The sequence below is a fragment of the Zootoca vivipara genome, chromosome 12, assembly GCF_963506605.1.
Source record: "Zootoca vivipara chromosome 12, rZooViv1.1, whole genome shotgun sequence".
NCBI classification, from domain to species: domain Eukaryota; kingdom Metazoa; phylum Chordata; class Lepidosauria; order Squamata; family Lacertidae; genus Zootoca; species Zootoca vivipara.
The window spans coordinates 56,686,263-56,710,197 of NC_083287.1; the positions used below are offsets into that span (position 1 = coordinate 56,686,263).

The 23,935-nt window shown below is 51.0% G+C and overlaps 1 protein-coding gene across 1 annotated transcript in view; it reads left to right on the forward strand.

Moving 5' to 3' along the window:
• MYO1G (myosin IG) overlaps positions 1-23,935 on the forward strand; it is an 89,079-nt gene that overhangs the window by 29,157 nt on the left and 35,987 nt on the right. The window contains exons 12-19 of the mRNA XM_060281037.1: positions 1,306-1,376; positions 2,004-2,078; positions 4,111-4,243; positions 6,558-6,724; positions 7,656-7,863; positions 8,889-9,112; positions 10,657-10,801; positions 18,376-18,480. Of these exons, the coding sequence (XP_060137020.1) occupies positions 1,306-1,376; positions 2,004-2,078; positions 4,111-4,243; positions 6,558-6,724; positions 7,656-7,863; positions 8,889-9,112; positions 10,657-10,801; positions 18,376-18,480 (1,128 nt within the window). The remainder of the gene's footprint in view (positions 1-1,305; positions 1,377-2,003; positions 2,079-4,110; positions 4,244-6,557; positions 6,725-7,655; positions 7,864-8,888; positions 9,113-10,656; positions 10,802-18,375; positions 18,481-23,935) is intronic.

The window sequence follows — 23,935 nt, forward strand, 5'->3', positions numbered from 1 at the left end:
AGGGAGTGTTAGGATCGTCCTACTCTCGTGTAGGACCCTGGCAGAGACACATGCCCAATTGGCCTGTTCTCTCCCTCCTGGCCATTCGTTCGGGAACTTCAAAAGCTTTCTTCAGCCCGAACATCACAGCGACTGATACCAAGGAGCATCAGCACACTTAGGGATCCGCAGAGTATTCACAGTTTGCGTAACCGAACTCAGCAGCACAGCATTTTGGCTAATCTACTTTTGTTTACATATAGTAGACTCGTAGCATTCTGACTTCTTCCTCTTTCTTATCAGACAGTAAAGAGAGAAAGAAACAAAGGACAATAGTCCTACATTCCGGAACATAGTAAAATAATAAATAATAATAATAATAATAATAATAATAATAATAATAATAATAATAATATATTATTTATACCCCGTCCATCTGGCTGGGTTTCCCCAGCCACTCTGGGCGGCTTCCAACAGAAAAATAAAACACAGTAATCTATTAAACATTAAAAGCCTCCCTGAACAGGGCTGCCTTCAGATGTCTTCTAAAAGTCTGGTAGTTGTTTTCCTCTTTGACATCTGTTGGGAGGGCGTTCCACAGGGCAGGCGCCACCACTGAGAAGGCCCTCTGCCTAGTTCCCTGCAACTTGGCTTCTCGCAACGAGGGAACCGCCAGAAGGCCCTTGGCACTGGACCTCAGTGTCCGGGCAGAATGATGGAGGTGGAGACGCTCCTTCAGGTATACTGGACCGAGGCCATTTAGGGCTTTAAAGGTCAGCACCAACACTTTGAATTGTGCTCGGAAACGTACTGGGAGCCAAATGTAGATCTTTCAAGACCGGTGTTATGTGGTCTCAGCGGCCGCTCCCAGTCACCAGTCTAGCTGCCGCATTCTGGATTAGTTGTAGTTTCCGAGTCACCTTCAAAGGTAGCCCCACGTAGAGCGCATTGCAGTAGTCCAAGCGGGACTTGGTAGTAGAAAACATCCTGTTTCCGTCACTTTCCACACTTTGGAATGAAAACATACACCGTCATGTGGTAAACAACAATCCCATGACTGCAAACACGGAGCAAGAATCCTAACAGGGAGTTCCATAGATGAACCGTGCTCTCTGTGAAGAAGTCCTTCCTTTTTTCGCCTGCCCTGATTCTTCCCACATTCAGCTTCACTGCATGGTCATGAGTTCCATTGTGAATGGAGCTGAATCGTCTTCACAGTGATATGTTTCAGTTTTATGTTGTGAACCGCCCTGAGATCTACAGCTTTAGGGTGGTCAAATGAATGAATGAATGAATGTCTGCTTGCTTCCTTCCTCCCGCCTGCAGCTCAATCCTGCTGACAAGTCCATGGATTTCGGACGCGATTTCCGCATTAAGCACTATGCAGGAGACGTCACGTGAGTTTTGCTCTGGCTTGACGGTTATACTCCATTATTAACGGAAGGTGGCACGGGGTTGGTAGGGTAGGGTAAGCCCGTTAGGGTGTTAAACAAGTGCTTGGGAGATGTTATGTATTAAGTTAACTGCAGTACTCCTTTCTGGCCACCGTGGATGCAGTTCTTACCCTGCCCACTGTGGCTGCAGTTCTCACTCAGGTCCACAACATGCAAATGAAGGATTGAGAGTGCTGTTCACGGATTGGGTAGCTGGGGGAAGTTTGTTACTGTTGCAAGTTACTGAGTACTATATAAGCCACTTGGCTAAGCTACTGTTCAGTCTGGACTCAGAGCTAGAATAAAGAGCTGGTTGTTTTGAGAGCTGTGTCTTCATCCTTCTTACCCACTATTTTACAGGAGAGACCAGGGTTCAAATCCCCACTCAGTGTCAGGTCAGGGACTGGTTAGACGCAGAGGAGTGGTGGGAGGAGCCAGCCGGGGAACCGCCAAGGGAAGAGGGTTAAGATCCCGGGAAGTGGTGGCGGGACGAGCAATCAGAGAGAGAAGAGGGGGAAGACTGGAAGGAGGAGGCATCACAGCAAGCAAACCGGCAGGGTTTTACCAAGCCTCTACGGATCTGTGTTTCAGGTACTCCGTGGAGGGATTTCTGGACAAGAACAAGGACACTCTTTTCCAGGACTTCAAGCGGCTGATGTATAACAGGTATGTCGGCCTGAGCCAGGCGGAGCTCCCAGAATGACCTTGATGAAATGGCAATACTCTTCCAGCCTTCCCCCGACCAAAGGGATGCACACGGCAGAGAGTTCACACTTTGTTGTCGGAGATAACACTTGCTTCTGCAGTTCTGGATACCGACAAAGCTGCTCCCGGGTCTGTGCCCTATGGAGTGGTTGCAGCAGCTGGGGACCACTCCCCTTCACTGGAGCCAACTCCTATGGGCCGAGTCCTCTTCGGCCGCCCCAATAAAATATTTGAGGGAGCCAGCGCCCCCCCTGGTTGATGGCCATTGCCATTCAAATGGTGTGTGCACACTGCATCATGTGATCCATTGGTAGGCAGACTAAGGCCCGGGGGCCGGATCCAGCCCAATCGCCTTCTAAATCTGGCCCATGGACGGTCCGGTAATCAGCGTGTTTTTACATTGAGAAGAACGTGTCTTTTTATTTAAAATGCATCTCTGGGTTATTTGTGGGGCCTGCCTGGTGTTTTTACACGGTAGAATGTGTGTTTTTATTTAAAATGCACCTCTGTGTTATTTGTGGGGCATAGGAATTTGTTCATCCCCCCCCCCCGAAAAATATATATATAGTCCGGTCCCCCACAAGGTCTGAGGGACAGTGGACCGGCCCCCTGCTGAAAATGTTTGCTGGCCCCGATGTGATAGATTACATGGGGCTTACTTGCCCCCCCCTCCAATATTTTATTCAGGTTGGCACCCCTGCTCCCCCACCGCTAATTTATGTACCTTCCCCCAAGTGGCTTTTGGTGCCTCCCCACCGCTCCTCTGCATCCTGTCATGGAATTCTACTCAATATTGATCCAGAGCAGATTCCAACATATAGTTAGCAGAGTAAAAACTTAAAACATGTTGCAGGATTCCCAAAAAAGTAGACCAGAGGCAATGAATATTTCATCCAGCAGAGCTTTACTGCTACTGAAGGCAAATGAGCATCATGTTCACAAATCCAATACATTCAGGATTGGCCCTGTCCATAAGAAATCCAGTTGCAGCAGACTTAACTTAAACTTAAACCTTAACACTACAGTGGTGCCTCGCTAGACGAATGCCCTGTAAGACGAATTTTTCGCTTAACGAAGAGATTTTTCGAGCGGAGGTTGCCTCGCTAGACGAATTCATTTTATGAATAATTCATCTAGCGAATCACGGTTTCCCATAGGAATGCATTGAAATTCAATTAATGCGTTCCTTTGGGCAAATATATATTATTTTTTCAATGCATTCCTATGGGATTCGCTAGACAAATTTTTCGTTATACGAATTGACCCGTGGAACGAATTAAATTCATCTAGCGAGGCACCACTGTATGTTTAAACCTTAACACTATGTACAGAACACCACACCAGAAGGAAGAGAGATGGAAAGAGAAAGTGAAGCCCAGGCTCCTTCTGGCCTTATTATTATAGTCAACATGACCTTGACAGAAGATATAAGAGAACCACTTTAAAGCAGCTGTCCTCGACTTCTCTGAAGGAATAACCCAAACATCATGAACCTTCTGCTTGCTTCTTTCACACAGAGAAGCTTCCAGAACCCCCTTGAATTACTTAGAATAGGAAAGATCTCTCTACACATCAGATCAATGCTTTCTGCGCTAAGAAATGCAAGCGGACACATCCAGGACAGGCCGATGGGAGCTGGAGTTGGGTGTGCTTTCTGGGGCTGCTAAGAAGCCTGGCCTTCCCTATGCAAGGATACCCTTCTGCCAAGCAACAGCCCCTCCGAGCCCAGATTCAGAGCCAGCTCATTATGCTGCTTAGCGGAAGGATGGTCTCTCAGCAAACTATTGAGAAGCAACAGCAGTGCTACCCTTTAAGCCCCTAGGGTGGATGAGTTGCGCCCTGCGAGTTCTTAGCTCCTCTGCATCCTGTGATGTGCACCCACACGTGGTCACCAGTGGGCTTTGGCCATGCCCAGAGAGGCTGAGGGTTAAGGAACGGGTGGCGTTGGCAGCGGCCAGGACCCCCTCACTCCCGCTCTGTGCTCTTTCCCCAGCGCAGACCCCGTCCTCCAGGACATGTGGCCAGAGGGCCAGCAGAGCATCACCGAGGTCACCAAGAGGCCCCTGACGGCTGCTACCCTCTTCAAAAACTCCATCGTGGCGCTGGTGGAGAACCTGGCGTCGAAGGTAACTTTAGATCAGTGTTTCTCAACCTTTTTTGGGCCAAGGCACACTTGTTCCATGAAAAAAATCACGAGGCACACCACCATTAAAAAAGTTAAAAAATTTAACTCTGTGCCGCCCTATATTGACTATATACAGTAATTATGACTGTAAGAAACACTTGCCAATTGCTGTGTTGGTTGCAATCTCCTGTAATAAGGCTTCACAAGCCGCTGATTTCTCTGCCAGCACAATCCTTTGCTCAGCAAGTTTCAGGTTGAGCTCATCCAGCCAGCTTCTTTAAGTTTGTCTAAAACCACCCTCCCGTGGTGGTGGCTGTTGAGAGCTGCGCTCGCTCCGCGTCGTGACCCGGCCGGCTTCCTTTCCGGCGGGTTAGCGTTGAGTATTGGCGGCCGCCAGGCACGTGACAATGCAAATCGCCCTTCTCGCCGCCGCATGTCGCGGCACACCAGCCAGCGTCTCGCGGCACACTAGTGTGCTGCGGAACAGCGGTTGAGAAACGCTGCTTTAGATAACACACACACGGCACAACACACACCCTGTAATTGAAATTCTACTCAGTATTGACCCAGAGTCTAGATTCCAATGGCTGCTGGCCGGGATGGCTCTGCCCTGCCGCCACAGTTAGAGGCGGCAATGTTTCTGAATACCAGTCATTGGAAACCACCGCAGGGAAGAAACACACTTGGGCCCAGATCCTGCTTGCTGGTTCCCACGGGCGTCTGGTTGGCCACTGTGAGAACAGAATGCTGTATTGTGTTCTTACATGCGTTGTTTTATTATAAATAAATAAATACATGTAAACCGATGTACCGGCTTCATGGGGAGGAGGGGACAAACCCCTCTTTGGACCACCTCCGCATCTGCATTTGCACTCTCTCTCCCTCAATTCCTGCAACAGCCGCTCCTGGGAAGGCGCTGGCGAGAGCAGGCCACCGGGGGTCCTCAGCTGCCTTGGTAACCGTTGGCAGGCACCGAGGCTCCCCTGCGTTCCTTGGCTCCCGTCTCTCTTGCTGGGAACCAAAATTAGATGGCTCTGGAAGAGGAATCGGAGCACCGCGAAGAGACAGGAGAGTCCAGATGGTCCCCCTTTGCGTGCCACCGGGGCTCTATAAATAAGCCTGTTGTGATTATCGATTGCATTTCCAGCTTCTGCCTCCCTCCAGGGAACCCGGGGGCAAGCACACATACCATGGCTCCCTCTCGCCCGTTTTTACCCTCGCAACTAACTACTCTGTCGGGTCAGCAGAGAGGCTATATCAGGCCGTGGTGTTATTGGCATAAACTCAGGAGATAAGCTATTTTTGGCTTACAACAAGGCCAATGGTGCGTGCTCTAGTTATCTCTCACTTGGACTACTGCAATGCACTTTATGTGGGGCTACCTTTGAAGGTGACCCGGAAACTACACCTAATCCAGAATGCGGCAGCTAGACTGGTGACTGGGTTGTTGTTGTTGTTTAGTCGTTTAGTCGTGTCCGACTCTTCGTGACCCCATGGACCAGAGCACGCCAGGCACTCCTGTCTTCCACTGCCTCCCACAGTTTGGTCAAACTCATGCTGGTAGCTTCGAGAACACTGTCCAACCATCTTGTCCTCTGTCGTCCCCTTCTCCTCGTGCCCTCAATCTTTCCCAACATCAGGGTCTTTTCCAGGGAGTATTCTCTTCTTCTCATGAGGTGGCCAAAGTATTGGAGCCTCAGCTTCAGGATCTGTCCTTCCAGTGAGCACTCAGGGCTGATTTCCTTCAGAATGGATAGGTTTGATCTTCTTGCAGTCCATGGGACTCTCAAGAGTCTCCTCCAGCACCATAATTCAAAATGGGACTGGGAGCGGCCACCAAAACCACATAACACCGGTCCTGAGAGACATACATCGGCTCCCAGTACGTTTCCGAGCACAATTCAAAGTGTTGGTGCTGACCTTTAAAGCCCTAAATCCACCTGTTTTTGTTCTCCGTCGGCTATTTATTTATCTGTTTCCTTTATACCCCACCTTGTCCTCCAATGACCTCTGGGTGGCATACGTGATTCTTCTCCCTCTCCTCCTTTACCCCCTGAAACAATAACCCTGCAAGGCAGGCTAGGCCAAGAGGAAGCGGCTGGCCCCCAAGGTCACCCAGGGAGCTTTGCAATTACCGAGCAGGGATGCGAACCCAGGTTCCTAGTCCAACACTCTAACCACTGTGCCACGCTGCCTCTCCATGAGGCAGAATTCCTCAGTGAGTCGCTGGCTCTCTGTAAGCCCTTTTGGGGGGTGGGAGTGTTGCTGAACTTCACCCATTCTTCGTTGATTCCTTTCCTGCCTCTTCCCAACAGGAGCCGTATTACGTCCGTTGCATCAAGCCAAACGACCAGAAGTCTCCCTTGCTCTTTGACGCCGAGCGCTGCCGCCATCAGGTGTCGTATTTGGGACTACTTGAGAACGTGCGCGTTCGGAGGGCGGGATTCGCCTACAGGCAGCCTTACGACCGCTTCCTCCTCCGGTAAGCACCGCCACGAGGCGGTGCAAACACAGCACTGCAAATTTCCCAAAGGTGGGCGGGGGCTGTTTCCTTCCCCCCTGCCACCCTCTGCCTGGCCCGATACACTCAATGGCAAAAATCAACGGATGTCGTTTCTCAAGGTAGGAATATTTCTAGGGCGTGGTAAGTAAGCAAAGTATAATGAGACCTGGGAGAGGGACCCCAATATCCTCTCCCAGAATGAGGTGGGGTAGTCCCAAAGTGGCGGAACAGACTGTAGCATTTCAGCTTTCACATTTTTGCAATGGGTTCCCCTGCAAAAAAACCCAAAAATGCAGAATTTATTATAAAAAATATTGTAGAATTGATGTATGAGGAGATTTATAAGCAACTGTGGAGTTGCAGATAAAGGAAATAAGTGAGATATAATTGAAAATAGCTTAGATATGATAATGAGATGTAAAATTAGGTAAAGGATATTGTAATTGGATTTGGACAATAAGTTATAGAATCTGCCAAGAATGATAAGCAATGAACCGTTAGAAGGGGGACCCGGGGAAGTCCTCTATTAAAATGAGGAAAAATGATATGGATATGTCAATGTTTAGTAATTTTTTTGTTATTTTTATTTTTATTTTTAATTTTTTATCTTTAAATATGGATGTCATAACAATGTGTAATTATATGGATGTTATTCTTTCGTTTTATAAAACCTAATAAAAATTATTTTTTAAAAAAACAACCAAAAAATGTTCCATGCAAGCAGAAAGCTAGCACAGTGGGTAGTGGGCTGAGCTACAACCTTTTCTCCTTGCAGGGGGTGTTAGCTTTGCCTGCAGCTCTGCGAAAAGGCTGCTGGGATGGTGCTCTCCCACCCCGCAGTCCATCAGCCAGCATTTCCCAGACTCTATCTCAGGCCAGGCCAGTCACCGATAACTTCCTCCCTTCCCAGGTATAAGATGACCTGTGAGTACACGTGGCCCAACCACCTCATGGCTACTGACCAGGAGGCCACGCAGGCCTTGGTGGAGCAGCACGGCTTCCAGGACGACGTTGCCTACGGACACACCAAGATCTTTATCCGCACGCCCCAGACGCTTTTCACCCTGGAGCAGGAACGGGCCCAGTTGATCCCCATCATCGTGCTGCTGCTGCAAAAGGTGCCCGCTTTCCGTTTGCGCCCGTGCAAACGCCGTGTTGACGGTTGTAGCTATGAGCAGGAGGAATGTGGCGCCAGATTCCACACCTTGAAGGGCTGCCGTATCTCCAGGTCAAAACAGGGCAACGGAGTCTTGAGCCTGGGACCTTTTGCCCGCAAGCCAGACACTCTGCCACTGAGCTACACACCAGATGGGTTCCTTAGGGGGAGTTTTCCCTGCCTGGGAACCTTCTGCATGCAAGGCAAGGCTGTTCTGCCCCTGAGATCGCGATGCGGGTGGCGCTGTGGTCTAAACCACTGAGACTCTTGGGCCTGCCGATCAGAAGGTCGGCGGTTCAAATTATTATTATTATTTATTCAACTTATACACCGCTCTACACCCGGAGGTCTCAGGGCGGTTCGCAACAAGACCACAACATATAAAATCAAACCAAAAGCATTCACCCAATAACTCCCCCCCCCAAAGTCAAATCTAAAAGGGTGTTGGATGTCAATAAGATCAACCAAAGGCCTGGTTAAAAAGGAACGTTTTTGCCTCGCACCTAAATGTGTATAATGAAGGCGCCAGGCGAACTTCCCTGGGGAGAGCATTCCATAGACGGGGAGCCACCACAGAAAAGGCCCATTCGAATCCCTGCGATGGGGTGAGCTCCCGTTGCTCTGTCCCAGCTCCTGCCAACCTAACAGTTCAAAAGCATGCCAGTGCAAGTAGATAAATAGGTATTGCTGTGCTGGGAAGGTAAACGGCGTTTCCGTGCGCTCTGGTTTCCGTCACGGTGTTCCGTTGCGCCAGAAGTGGTTTGGTCCTGCTGGCCACATGACCCGGAAAGCTGTCTGTGGACAAACACCGGCTCCCTCGGCCTGAGAGCGAGATGAGCGCCACACCCCATAGTCCCCTTTGACTGCACTTAACCACCCAGGGGTCCTTTCCTTTTTACTTCCCTGGGTGCAGGGAGCGTTTGGTGTGGTGGTGGTGGGGTTGTCATGGCTTGGCTGGCCCTGATTTGACTCGTCCGTCCTATGCAGGCCTGGAGGGGCGCCCTGGCCCGCAAGCGCTGCCGTTACCTGCGGGCCACCTACACCATCATGTCTTACTACAAGCGGCACAAGGTGAAGTCTCACCTGCTGGAGCTGGTGCAAAGGTTTCAGGCAGTACGCAGCATGGCGGACTACGGCAAGGGCGTGGAGTGGCCACAACCGCCGGCCGTGCTGGCTCAGTTCCAGGAGAACAGCAAGCTCATCTTCCGCAGGTAACAGGAGCATAGCTGCCAAGTACCCCGTTTTCCCCGGGAAACCCCCGATTTTACTTACCTTTTCCCGGTGGTCCCCCGTATCACTTCGTCTCCCGTTTTTCTCCGTTATTTTTTCCTGCCGGCGGCCATTTTTTCTTTCCGATTTGCCCTTCTATGGGCACCAAAAATGGCCGCCGCCGGCTTCAAAAGTCACTTGTACGCATGTCAGGAAGTGTGTCGACGCAACTTCCGGTGTCGTTCTGCCCTTCTATGGGCACCAAAAATGGCCGCCGACGGCTTCAAAAGTCGCATCTACGCATGTCCGGAAGTGCATAGACGCAACTTCCGGTGTCAGCGGCGGCCATTTTGGGTGCCCATAGATGGGCAGAGCGACACCGGAAGTTGCGTCGACACACTTCCTGACATGCGTACAAGTGACTTTTGAAGCCGGCGGCGGCCATTTTTGGTGCCCATAGAAGGGCAAAGCGACACCGGAAGTTACGTCGATGCAACTTCCGGTGCCACACGGCTGCCGGTCCCGGATTCTTCAGTCCGGGACTTGGAAGGTAAGAACAGGAGAGGGCGCCGTGCCGTGCCGAAATACCTTTCAGATTGCTGGAGCCTGCAGCAAATCTTGAAGGATTGTATGCTGCTTGTGTTTTGCTTTGAGGAGGCCCCCTGAAATGACTGGGCATGGCTGACTTTGGCCTCCTCGTTTCAGAGTAAAACAGATCTGGATAGCACCTACACATGCCGTGCGGGCCAAGCCCAGCCAGGCAGACTCCAGCTGGATCTACACTCGCCTTTTAAACGTTGTTAGAACAATACTAAACAATATTGTTCCAAAAAAATCAAGACATTGGGTTTCTCTTTCGATTCCTTTGCCGTATGATCTACCTGGTTTTTTTGGGGGGGAGCTCTTGACCGCCCTCTGGCACCACATTTTAATAATGTATTTTTAACGTTGAAAAAGAATGTCATGTGGCTATACAGTGGAACCTTGGTTCTCAAACTTAATCCGTTCTGGAAGTCCGTTTGAATCCTGGAACCGTCCGAAAACCAAGGCACGGCTTCCGATAGGCTGCAGGAGTTTCCTGCACTCAACCGGAAGCCGTGGATGGCATGACAGACGTTCGGCTTCCAAAAAACCGGAACAGTTTTCAAACCGGAACAGTTACTTCTGGGTTTTTGGCATTCGGGAGCCAATTTGTTTGTCAACTAAGCCGTTCGGAAACCAAGGGTTGACTGTATACTGTAGTTATCAGAACTTTTACTCTTTTTTACCTTTAAAAACCAAATGTGTAGATCCCCCCCGCTCTCTCTCATAGAATTGTAGAGTTGGAAGGGACCCAAGGATCATCCAGTCCAACCCCCTGCAATGCAGCAATCTCAGCCAAAGCATCCTTGGCAGATGGCCATCCCACCTCTGCTTAAAAACCTCCAAGGAAGGAGAGTCCCCCACCTCCCGAGGGAGACCGTTCCACTGTCGATCGGCTCTCGCTGTCAGAAAGTTATTCAGTCGGAATCTCTCCCTGAGCTTCTCCCGGGATCTCTTTCTCCAGGTGGCGAGCCAGACAGATCGTGAAGAACATCCCTCCATCCGACATGGACCAGATCAAGGCCAAAGTGGCGGCCCTGGACGTCCTGCAAGGCCTGCGGAAGGACTGGGGCTGCTCCAGGAGCTGGGGGAGGAACTACTTGGTGTCGGTAAGTGTTTCCGGAAGTGAAGGCGAGAAGTTGGTGCCCTGCCGTTTCTGCATCCTCCTGCGCAGTTGGTGGCTGGTGGCCCTTGGGAATGGCAGAGAGAGAAGGCAGAGAGCCCAACTGTAGGCGGAGCCGGAGCCAATGACAGGCAGGGCCAGGGCCCAATGATCAGGCAGGGTGAAAGGATTCTGCTTTTGGCCTCGGTCCTGTATACCTGAAGGAGCGTCTCCACCCCCATCGTTCTGCCCGGACACTGAGGTCCAGTGCCGAGGGCCTTCTGGTGGTTCCCCCGCTGCGAGAAGCCAAATTACAGGAAACCAGGCAGAGGGCCTTCTCGGTAGTGGCACCCGCCCTGTGGAACGCCCCTCCCATCAGATGTCAAAAAGAAAAACATCTGCCAGACTTTTAGAAGACATCTGAAGGCAGCCCTGTTTAGGGAAGCTTTTAATGTTTAATGGACCAATGTATTTTAATATTTTGTTGGAAGCCGCCCAGTGTGGCTGGGGAAACCCAGCCAGATGGGCGGGGTATAAATAATATATTATTATTATTATTATTATTATTATTATTATTATTATTATTATTATTATCCCCACTCTCCTCCCTGCTGCGTCTCGCAAGCAGCAGCTGGTGTCAGAAGCGAGCCTGCAGGAAATCACACAGAGGAGGCGAAGTTAACCCTTTATGGTAAAATATGGCGATAAAAACCAAAAGAAGGGGGAACCAGACTTCAGTCGATGGTTCTGGAAGGCCTGCAGGACTGCTATCCTGCTCGTGAGTTGGGGGCCAAACGAAACAAACCTCTCCCACTTCCCCCCCTTTACACTTTTAGAAGGCTGCCTTGCCGTTTCCATAGTAACTGCAGAGCTTTTGAAAAAGCCCAACCTCCACCTCCTCCTCCTCTTCCTCCGCTAGTCCATTTCCCCCCCACTCCACACCCCCGCGATTCCACCTCTCTTCCCTTCTCCTCTACAACCCCTGCCCCACCTGAATCAACGCCCCCTCCTCCCAAATTCAGAAGAACCTTATGATTCAGCATTTTACTAGCCTTGGGAGAATAACAGAATCATAGACTTGGAAGGGACCGCCAGGGGCCATCTAGTTCAACCCCCTGCAATGCAGGAATCATTGCTCAAGAATCCCTGACAGATCGCCATCCAACCTCTCCTTACTCTTCCTAAGAGTTGCCGAGAGACCCCTGTTTCACTCACAAAGCTACAATTCCCAGAGTGGTCTCCCAAGCAAATCCCTCCTCTCACAGGACTCTGCGAATTGTAGTCTCCTCACAACGAGCAGCACCCTTTTAACAAACTACAGTTCCCAGCATTCTTTGGTGTTGGTGGGGGGAAGCCAAGGCTGCTTAAACTGGCATCATACTGCTTTAACAACATGGTGTAGGGCCAGTATTTGGCTGCAATCTCTACCTGCTGTTGTTTTCTCTAGCATTGTGCTTGGAACAGGGAAAGTTAGCAAGAATCAGCTGAGGGAGGGAAGCTCTAGATATGGGGTTCCCAAATTTTTCGGATCCATAAACTCATTCCCGATGCCCCTTACCCTACCCTATAAAAAGCGTTATTCAGATAGCTCAGTTGGTAGGGCATGAGACTTTTTATCTTAGGGCCACGAGTTCGAGTCCCACGTTGGGTGAAGTTCCAGCATTGCAAGGAGTTGAACCAGATGATGCTTGTGGTCCCTTTCAGTTCTACAATTGGATGATTCTTCTATGAATAATAATAATAATAATAATAATAATAATAATAATAATAATAATTTTTATTATTTATACCCCGCCCATCTGGCTGAGTTTCCCCAGCCACTCTGGGCGGCTCCCAATCGAGTGTTAAAAACAATACAGCATTAAATATTTAAAAATTCCCTAAACAGGGCTGCCTTCGGATGTCTTTTAAAAATAGGATAGCTGCTTATTTCCTTGACATCTGGTGGGAGGACGTTCCACAGGGCGGGTGCCACCACCAAAAAGCCCCTCTGTCTGGTTCCCTATAACCTCACTTCTCGCAATGAGGGAATTGCCAGAAGGCCCTCAGAGCTGGACCTCAGTGTCTGGGCTGAACGATGGGGGTGGAGACGCTCCTTTAGGTATACAGACAGAGGCCATTTAGGGCTTTAAAGGTCAGCACCAACACTTTGAATTGTGCTCGGAAACGTACTGGGAGCCAATGCAGATCTCTCAGGACCGGAGTTATATGATCCCAGTGGCCAATCCCAGTCACTAGTCTAGCTGCCGCATTCTGGATTAATTGTAGTTTCTGGGTGACCTTCAAAGGTAGCCCCACGTAGAGCACATTGCAGTAGTCCAAGTGGGAGATAACCAGAGCATGCACCACTCTGGCATGACAGTCTGCGGGCAGGTAGGGTCTCAGCCTGCGTACCAGATAGAGCTGGTGGACAGCTGCCCTGGACACAGAATTGACCTGCGCCTCCATGGACAGCTGTGAGTCCAAAATGACTCTTAGACTGTGCTCCTGGTCCTTCAGGGGCACAGTTACCCCATTCAGGACCAGAGAATCCCCCACACCCACCTGCCCCCTGTCCCCCAAAACCAGTACTTCTGTCTTGTCAGGATTCAGCCTCAATCTTTTAGCTGCCATCCATCCTCCAACCGCCTCCAGACACTCACACAGGACCTTCACCGCCTTCACTGGTTCTGATTTAAAAGAGAGGTAGAGCTGGGTATCATCCGCATACTGATGGACACCCAGCCCAAACCCCCTGATGATCTCTCCCAGCGGCTTCATATCGATGTTGAAAAGCATGGGGGAGAGGACGGTACTCTGAGGCACCCCAAAAGTGAGAGCCCAGGGGTCTGAACACTCATCCCCTAAAACTACTTTCTGGACACGGTTTGGGCGACCCACTAAGGAAGATAATGACACAAGGAAATTCAAAACAGTTAATTGCACGTTTATTCAATATCCAATTAGAACGATTCAGTTTAATTCATTCAACAAAGCTGACAAACTTGATCCAGGCATACCAGACTTTTCAAAGCCTGAGAGGGTCATTTATAACTCCAGTATATACCCCCCCCCTGGTGCCCCCCTTTGCCTTTTATTGGCTCCCCCCCCCCCCCGGCCAAGGTAATCCCACTGCCCACTTTGAGAGCCACCGCTCTAACGGATGGGCTTTTTTTTAGTTTTGAAAAGATGAAGGCGAAGGGAGGGAAGGTGAGACTAGGGAATCTGTAAACAAACAAAAAAAGACACCCTCAAATGTGCAAAGAGGGTGAATGCGGGGAAATTGTTTATTTATATCCCACGGTCGGCGCAAGGCAGTAAACAACAGAACAGAGAGAGAGAGAGAGAGAGAGAGAGAGAGAGAGAGAGAGACTCTGCCATGAAACATTTATCAAAGCAATCCAAAGCAGGCTATAAAAAAAACCCAGCAGCCGTCTGCCTAAATTGCTGGAACCCTAAAGGAGCCACATTTCACAACTTCCCTGCGTGTCTTTCATCCGCCTTCCTCAAAATCCTGATGGGGGAGAGGAGGGAACGTCGGCGTGTTTGTTTGCTGAGAATCAAAAATTGTTTTCGGAGCTTCTTAAGCTTGTGGGGGGGGAGAGAGAGTGAAGTTCGCAGCTATTATTTTCTCAAAACGCTCGCGTGGATTCATCTTGACTAGAGAGGCGGGTGGCCGTTAGCCGTATCAAATGAGGACCCCCACCTCTGAATAGCAATTTGTGCATGAAGCTCAGGTAATGGCTACCCCGGGTCACTTCCCATTCGCTAGGGTTTCATCCTGACCTGTTTGCACGGTTTTTTCGGGGATTTGGTCTGATTTGTTTGCGGGGAAGTTACATAACATCACCCAGCTGTGATTTGATTCCTGCATTGCAGGGGAACGACCAGGTGACCCCAGGGGTGTGTGTGCTCCTCACAAAAATATTATTTTTGCAAATCTGTAGTGGGTTTCTTGACCACTAATTCTGCAGCCTGAATTTTGCCGTTATGCAGTTGAAATTCCACCCACAGCCCAGTCGGTAGCAGGGGCGTAGGAAGGGGGTGACATCACAAGGGGGGGTTACAAAATGCCGGCTGAACTCGATGCTGCCTGTGTAGTGGAACCAAGTGGGGTTGAGTTGTATTGTGACACCGACGTGTCCCCTTTCCTCCTCTGTGGCCGGGCGCAGGCGCGGTCAGCCAGACCCTGATCTCCCTGCCCGTCCAATTGAGAAAATTGAAAAACACGTAACGGAAGCCGTTCGACTTCCCGGGCGCGTTCGAAAACGGAAGCGTTTACTTCTGGGTTTTTGGCATTTGGGTTCCGAAACATTCATCAACGGAGACGTTTGAGAACCAAGGTACCGCTGCAATACGTTTTTTGGGTGATAGAATGCAAATTTTTGTACGGTTCTTTTTTAAAACAAAATTTAAATTCTCTGGTCAGACCTCACCTGGAGTACTGTGTCCAGTTCTGGGCACCACAGTTCAAGAAGGATACTGACAAGCTGGAACGTGTCCAGAAGAGGGCAACCAAAATGGTCAAAGGCCTGGAAATGATGCCTTATGAGGAACGGCTTAGGGAGCTGGGTATGTTTAGCCTGGAGAAGAGAAGGTTAACGGGTGATATGATAGCCATGTTCAAATATATGAAAGGATGTCATAGAGAGGAGGGTGAAAGGTTGTTTTCTGCTGCTCCAGAGAAGCGGACACGGAACAATGGATTCAAACTACAAGAAAGAAGATTCCACCTAAACATTAGGAAGAACTTCCTGACAGTAAGAGCTGTTCGGCAGTGGAATTTGCTGCCAAGGAGTGTGGTGGAGTCTCCTTCTTTGGAGGTCTTTAAGCAGAGGCTTGGCAGACATATGTCAAGAATGCTTTGATGGTGTTTCCTGCTCGGCAGGGGGTTGGACTGGATGGCCCTTGTGGTCTCTTCCAACTCTACGATTCTATGATTTAAAAACCCTCTCTCGGAATACTATGGAAGCTGCATGGACTTAGGAGCGAATGAACACATGTTCGCCTAACATGGATCGATCCATCTGTCCTCAGAGAGGAGGAAAACTGAAATGCAGGAACCGATGAGGAATTGCCAGCCAAATCTTCAGCCGGCAGGAGGACTCTCTTTCCACGAGATGCAGCTGTATTCCCAAGCCCAAAGCTGGCTGGCGTAGAAGACTCTAGCTGCCCATGTGCCACCCACCCCCTGCCTTGGTGGCGGTGTCACCTGCCTTTGTTTGTTCCTTGGAACGGGATTCCTGAGTCATCCCAGGCCTGCTGAGTCAGCCCAAGCCCACACACCAGGCCGAGCAGATGAGTTTTCACCCACAGCTGAGTTCTGCTGCCTGGTGGCTCTGGGTGGGGTGATTTGGGGAGGGTGCCGAAAACCACACTGAAGGAAGACAGGTGCATCTGTTCAGGGAGCTTGAAGATGCGGCGAGGAGAAAGCTCCGTATGAGGAGGAACTTTTCTCATGCGCTGTCTCCATGGCGACGTCTCCCCCAAATCCTCTAAGTCGGGAGCAAGAGGCTGTGTGGGTGGCTGCCCCTGCAGACGTTTCCGGCGCTTGCTAGCTATGGAATCGTACTGTGTTAATAGATCAGCCTCCACGCACACAGGCAAACGCCCAGTTTCTTACAGAGGGAGAATTGCTACCTCGGTTCAGCATCAAGAGACAGAGCAGCAGGGTGGGCTGTGTGTGTGTAATAAATTAGAATTCAGCCATCCTCAGGTGCCGTTGTCGAAAACAGCATTGTCCCAAAAGGCGGGGTTGGTAGGTTGAAAGGAAGGCCTTGTGCCACGAGAATAATGGTAATATATTTATTTAGATCAGGCATCCCCAAACTGCGGCCCTCCAGATGTTTTGGCCCACAACTCCCATGATCCCTAGCTAACAGGACCAGTGGTCGGGGAAGATGGGAATTGTAGTCCAAAACATCTGGAGGGCCGAAGTTTGGGGATGCCTGATTTAGATGCTACCCATCTGACCGGGTTGCCCCAGCCACTCTGGGCGGCTTCCAACAAATTATAAAAACCGCAGTAAGACATCGCACAGTAAAAACTTCCCTATACAGGGCGGCTGCTGGTCTGCTTGTGGGCTGGCAGGCAGAGGTCGCATACGGTTTCGGACTGTACCATGGCAGACTGCGGTGGGAGGCTGTGTATATTTGAACGTTCCCCAGGGTTGAAGTGAAAATGAGAAAAGCACCCTTCCATGTAGGCAGCTGTCAACGTATCGGGGAGACAGCAATCCTGAACTTCTTTCTGCTTTGCTTGTTTGCTTTAAAATGCCTGTGCCGTTTTCCCAGGGCTGTTTTCCTATATGCAGGGGTTTGATCATACCTGCCAAGTTCCTTCTTGAAAAATAAGGGATCGGGCTGGAAGTACCAGACCGGAAGTAGCGCTGCCGCCATTTTGGAACTGGGCGGAGCATGCTCAGAAGTGACTTGATGCTGCTTAGCCCAGTTCCAAAATGGCCACCGCACCAGAAGTCGGGCTGCAGCCATTTTGGAACTGGGCAGAGCAGCATCAAAAGTCGCTTCTGAGCATGCTCCGCCCAGTTCCAAAATGGCCACTGCGCCAGAATAAACCAGGAAAAAACAAAAAAATCCATTTTTTTGGCTGGGAACAGCTGGGAAAACGGGGGTTTCCCGGGGAATACGGGAGACTTGGCAGCTATGGGTTTGATTGATTGTGTTTATATGCTGCCTTCAATTCAAATGAATCCCAAAGCGGCTTACAGACAATAAATAACAGTAACATAAGCATGTTGTAGTTGTTGTTGTTGTTTAGTCGTTTAGTCACGTCAAAGTGCAAGCAGATAAATAGGTACCGCTCTGGCAGGAAGGTAAACAGTGTTTCCGTTTGCTGCTCTGGTTCGCCTGAAGCGGCTTTGTCATGCTGGCCACATGACCTGGAAGCTGTACGCTGGCTCCCTCGGCCAATAATGCGAGATGAGCACCGCAACCCCAGAGTCGGTCATGACTGGCCCTAATTAGTTAGGGGTCCCTTTACCTTTACACCTTTGTCCTGGGTCCCTCCTACCTCCTGCATGTAGCAGTGGGCACCCTGTTGCAACTGTTAATAAAGATCAGGCTTATAGCCGCTTTGCTTTTGTTTACGCTGGTCTGGTCTCTGTTCATTTCCCGACCGGTTTGAGCCTTAAAAGGTACACTCTCTCCGAAGGTCCAGTCTTCCTTAAGAAGCTGAACCCCTTGAAGGGACCCCTCAATTTTCTTGGTTCATAATTATTATTTCCCCACCCTCCAAATGGGAAAATATCAATTGCCAGTAATAAACAATACAGTGGTACCTCGCAAGACGAATGCCCTGCAAGACGAATTTTTCGCAAGACGAATGCCTCTTGAGATCTGATGGTGACTCGCAAGACGAATTTGTTTTGCAAAAAATTCATCTTGCAAATCGCGGGCCAAAAAAGAAATTTCAATGCATTCCTATGGGAAACCGCGATTCACAAGACGGATTTTTCGCAAAACAAATGGACTTGCGGAACGAATTAAATTCATCTTGCGAGGCGCCACTGTAATTTGTGCCCTTCTCTGTCCTGCTGTCCTTCTCAGGCCACCCAGCTCACAATCTCTCTTTTAACTCTTCCAGGTAGTGGAAAACCCTGCAATGGCCGACCAGTTTGCCAAACGGGTGTCAGCCCTGAAGGAGAAGGTGCACTTCCGTTCGGTGCTGTTCTCGTGCCACGTCCGCAAGGTGAGCAGCCAGCAGAAGCAGAGGCTACTACATTGCTCCCTCCTGACTCAACGCAGAGCATCAAATGCACCGCTGAGCTAAATTGGGTTGAGAGCAATTTCCTCTCCCGGGGGGGTGGGTGGGGGGGTGGGAACTGGGATCTTGGAGAGGAGCCTCGGGAACTATAAACCTAGATTCTAGATTCAGGTAGGTATCTGTGTTGGTCTGACGCAGTTGAAACATACAGTGGTACCTCTACTTACGAATAACTACTTATGAATGTTTCTACTTACGAATGGAGCTCCGTCCGCCATCTTGGATGCAGTTTAGATAGGATTTTTTCTACTTACGAATTTTTACATAGGGTTGCTTCAACTTACGAATTTTTTCTCCCAATGCATTCCTATGGGATTCGACTTACAATTTTTTTTTACTTACGAATGTGTGTTCGGAACGCATTAAATTTGTAAGTAGAGGTACCACTGTATATATTTTTTATTGTTCAGTAGCACCTTAGAGACCAACTAAGTTCTTATGGGTATAAGCTCTCGTGTATCTGAAGAAGTGTGCATGCACACGAAAGCTTATACCCAGAACAAACTTAATTGGTGCTGTGATCTAAACTCCTGAGCCTCTGGGGCTTGCCGATCAGAAGGTCGGCGGTTCGAATCCCCGCAGTGGGGTGAGCTCCCGTTGCTCGGTCCCAGCTCCTGCCCACCTAGCAGTTCAAAAGCACGTCAAAGTGCAAGTAGATAAATAGGTACCGTTCCGGCGGGAAGGTAAACGGCATTTCTGTGCACTGCTCTGGTTCGCCAGAAGCGGCTTAGTCATGCTGGCCACATGACCCGGAAAAACTGTCTGTGGACAAACACTGGCTCCCTTGGCCAGTAAAGCGAGATGAGCGCTGCAACCCCAGAGTCGTCCACGACTGGACCTAGCGGTCAGGGGTCCCTTTACCTTTACCTTTTTAAGGGGCTTCTGGACAATTATAAACCTAGAGGGGAGCCTTAGAAACTGCAAATTGCAGCACACTGGGAGGTGGGGAGAGGGTTGCTCTGCTCGTATCCTGCTTCTCTGGCTTCCCACAGGCATCTAGTTTGCCACTGTGAGAATGAGATGCTGGGCCCCCTTTGGCTTCATCCACCTGCATGGCTCTTCATATGCTTGCTTTTGGTGCTATCGATGTAGAAAAAAACTGCTCCTTTCCCAAGAGCCCGTATAGGGTCCTTAAGTGGGTTACCTATCAGTAGGAGAAAATGTTGTTGTTGTTGTTTAGTCGTGTCTGACTCTTCGTGACCCCATGGACCAGAGCACGCCAGGCACTCCTGTCTTCGACTGCCTCCCGCAGTTTGGTCAAACTCATGTTGGTAGCTTCGAGAACACTGTCCAAACATCTCGTCCTCTGTCGTCCCCTTCTCCTTGTGCCCTCCATCTTTCCCAACATCAGGGTCTTTTCCCGGGAGTCTTCTCTTCTCAGGAGGTGGCCAAAGTATTGGAGCCTCAGCTTCAGGATCTGTCCTTCCAGTGAGCACTCAAGGCTGATTTCCTTCAGAATGGATAGGTTTTGTGAGGGACAGGGGATATCGCGAAGTCCCTCCCCTCCTGAGTTCAAGCCCGTCCCCGAGCAAAGGGGAAAGCAGGGAGAGTTCCGATTCCAGTGGGGAAGCAGGAAGTCGTGTCCGAGGCTCAGGCAAGGTAGAGGAGCCAGGGTCCCAGGTGGGACAGGAAGGGGCAAGCAAGGGGGGAAGACCCATCCCCCCAACTCCAGAATTACGCAGGAAAAGGAGGGGCAAGAGGATGGGTCTGCCAAAGCTTTTGTGTTGGAGAAAGACGCGCCAAAAGCCATTAGGAGGTTCTGAAACCGACTGACCACATCACTCCGTGTAAATAGCAATGACTTGAGCACTGTAAATACGCAGCACCAATAAAAGAATAAAATGCAGAGCTGCGTGGCGTCGTTACTCTGAAGTAGTCCACTCCGGCCACCGTGACAGCAACCTCCTAATCTTTTTTTGGGCTACTTTGGAGTTGCCGGGATGAGCGTGTCAGAGGCGGAGAAGTGGCGGCAGATCGCGGAGCAAGCCCAGCTAGAACTGCAGCAGCTGTCGCTGCAGGCGCAGGGAGAATTGAAGGCAGCTAAAGAGGAGACTAAGAAGGTCCAGGACGACCGGCTACAACTTGCGGAACAGGTGAGAGAGCTTCAGGAAAAAGAGCAGCAATTAAGGGCGGTGGCGGTAGACCTCCAAAACAAGCTGGATGCAGAGAAAAACAAGGCGGGAGGGGCACCCCAAGTCCAAGTGCTGCCAGGAAGGAGAGCTGGGACCCTAGTTAGCAAGTTCAATGGAGACCCGAAGGAATTTCAAGGCTTTGAGACTGAGATTGTGTATGCTCTTGAGCTGCACCACGATGAGTTCCCTGATGATGAGCACAGAGTAGCGTTTATTGTGGAGCACCTTACCGGGGCAGCCAGGGAGTGGCTAAGACCGTTAATTGCAACAAGGAATCCTTGCATGAAGAATGTCAAACTATTTCTAGAAGGTTTGAAAACGATGTATTCGTCCGATAGTCATATGGACCAGACTAAGGAGGAACTTCATAATTTACGCCAAGGAAATATGACAGTTCGCGCGTATTGGGCGAAATTCACCATGCTGGTGCACAGATTGGGGTGGGAACTGGGGTCCCCCCCAATGCAAGCGGCGTTCTACTTGGGGTTGCATGAGGAGGTGAAGGATGAGCTCTCGAGAGGTCCAAAGCCCAGTGATATGGATCAGCTGAGCAAAGCGGCTCTGGCGGTGGGGGTGAGACAGGAATCCCGGTGGAGCGACAAACAAGCAACGCGCGCAAAGCGGGCTTGGTTCCCACGGTCGCAGGAGAAACCACTCCCCCAACAACCCTTTCAAGCCACGCCTGGGGCCAGCCAGGACCAGGAACCCATGCAGATTGATAGCGCGCGCGCGCGGGCTTTTCAAACCCCAGCGGCGCCAAGACGCAAGGAGGGAAAGGGCGGGAATTGCTTTCTCTGCAACTCCCCCCAGCATCTCGTCAGAGACTGCCCACATCGCAGGGAGTGGCAAGGCAGGGCGGGAACGGTGGTGCCCTCCCCCACTGACGCAGCACCACAGCAGGGAAACGGGAAAGCCTGGCTGCAGGAGACAAGGGGCAGCAGCCAGGCACAGTCAGCAGACAACAGCCCCAGCCCACCCACCCGCACAGAGAGGAGCAGAGCCAGCCCACCCCTCCCAGAGCAGGAGTGGTTCTAGAAGTCACGCTAACGCTCCCAAATGGCTATCCCCTGACGGTCCTTGCCTTAATTGACAGTGGTGCCTCAGCGAACTTCTTCTCGAGAAACTTTGCAGAAGAGCACCAGATCCAGCTTCTGCAGCTGGATTTCCCCCTTCATGTGGCAACCATTGACGGCAGAGAGCTGCTGGGGGGGGCCATCACTCATCAAACCCCCCCCATGAGAATGACGGTGGGAAGGCACTCAGAGACACTGGCATTCAACGTCACCACCATCTCAGACCCCCCCATCGTCTTGGGCATGAGCTGGCTGGCGCGCCACGACCCCTCCATCAGTTGGCACCAGAGATGCATCACTTTTGGATCGGACTTTTGCCTGGAACATTGCATGCAGCACCAACCAGGGGAGGGGCCTCCGATAGCCACGGTGGCCACCATGCACGTCAAAGGGGGTGAGGCGATACCCAAGCCGTACTGGGACCTGCAGGAGGTCTTCAGCGAAGCGGAGTCCGACCACCTACCCCCACACAGGCCTTTTGACTGCCAGATCAACCTGGTGCCAGGGGCAACTATACCCCCAGCCAAGCTGTACGCCATGTCAGACCAGGAACTGGAGGATCTGCGCGCTTTCATCGACAAGAACCTCAAGCGGGGGTTCATCAGAGAAAGCAAGGCAGCAGGGGGCAGCCCGGTCTTCTGGGTGGACAAGAAAGACACGCAACAGCGCCGCCTGGTGGTGGATTTTAGACGGCTGAATTCGGTGACAGAGCCAGTGGCTTTCCCCATGCCCAGAGTGGATGATCTCCTGACAGCAGCACGCAGGGGCAAGATTTTCACCAAGCTAGACCTGAGGGGGGCGTACAACTTGATCAGGATCCGGGAAGGCGATGAATGGAAGACCACGATGTTCACGCCTCTGGGCTCTTTTGAATATCTGGTGATGCCCTTCGGGTTGCAAGGGGGCTCAGCCTGCTTCCAGGCCTTCATGCACCACGTCCTGGGGTCCCTCCTCTTCAAGAACTGCCTGGTCTTTCTGGATGACATCCTTATCTATTCCAATGACCCAGTGCAGCATGTGAAAGATGTCAGGGAAGTGTTGCAGCGCCTGAAGGAGAACCACCTGTATGTGAAGCTGGAGAAGTGCAAGTTTCACACCAAGGAGGTGGACTTCCTGGGCTACAAGCTGTCAGACAAGGGGCTGGCGATGGACAAGGACAAGGTGCAGGCCATCCTGGACTGGCACAGCCCCAGGACGCGCAAAGATGCCCAACGCCTACTAGGCTTCGCCAACTTCTACAGGAAGTTCATCAAGAACTTCTCTCGCGTTACGGCTCCCATCACTGACTGCCTGAGAGGCAAGCAGAAGTTCAGGTGGACACCAGAGGCGCAAGCAGCGTTCGAAAGCCTCAAGAGGGTGTTCGCCTCGGACCAGAACCTGTTCCACGTGGTCCAGGACGCGCCCCTACGCATTGAGACAGATGCTTCTGAGAAAGCTGTGGGCGCCATTTTGTTGCAACTGGACGCCAACAGGGAGTGGAGACCCTGTGCCTTCTTCTCCAGGAAGTTGACACAGCCCGAGCGCAACTACACCGTGTTTGACAAAGAACTTCTTGCGATCCACGCTGCGTTCAAACATTGGAGACACTTCCTGGTGGGCGCCAAGCACCCCATCCAGGTGTGCACAGACCACAAGAACCTGGAGTTCTGGAGAACTGCCAGGGTGCTCAACCAGCGGCAGATACGGTGGGCAGAGTTCTTCTCGAACTTCAACTTCTCCATACACTACATCCCGGGAGAGCAGAACGTCAGGGCGGATGCCCTCTCCCGCAAGCCAGAGTACATGGAGGAGGAGGAGCCACCAGCCCCAAGGCACATTTTCCCCCCGTCGGCATGGTCCTGCGGAGCAGCAGTGGTGAGCGAGGCAGAACTCACAGCACTGACGGCAGCGGATGACTTTGCCAACCGCATCTTCAGAGAACTGAGAGGGGGGAGGGAGCAGGCAAAAGACTTTGCAGAACGCAGAGGGCTGCTTTTCTACAAGGGGGCACTGTACCTGCCCACCACCCAGCTCAGACGTACGGTCCTCAAACAGATGCACGACAACCCAACGGCGGGGCATTTTGGAAGGGACAAGACCACTCACCTAGTCATGAGACACTTCTGGTGGCCAGGGGTGAGGGAAGATGTTCGAGACTATGTACGGGGCTGTGACACCTGCCAGCGGGCAAAGGTG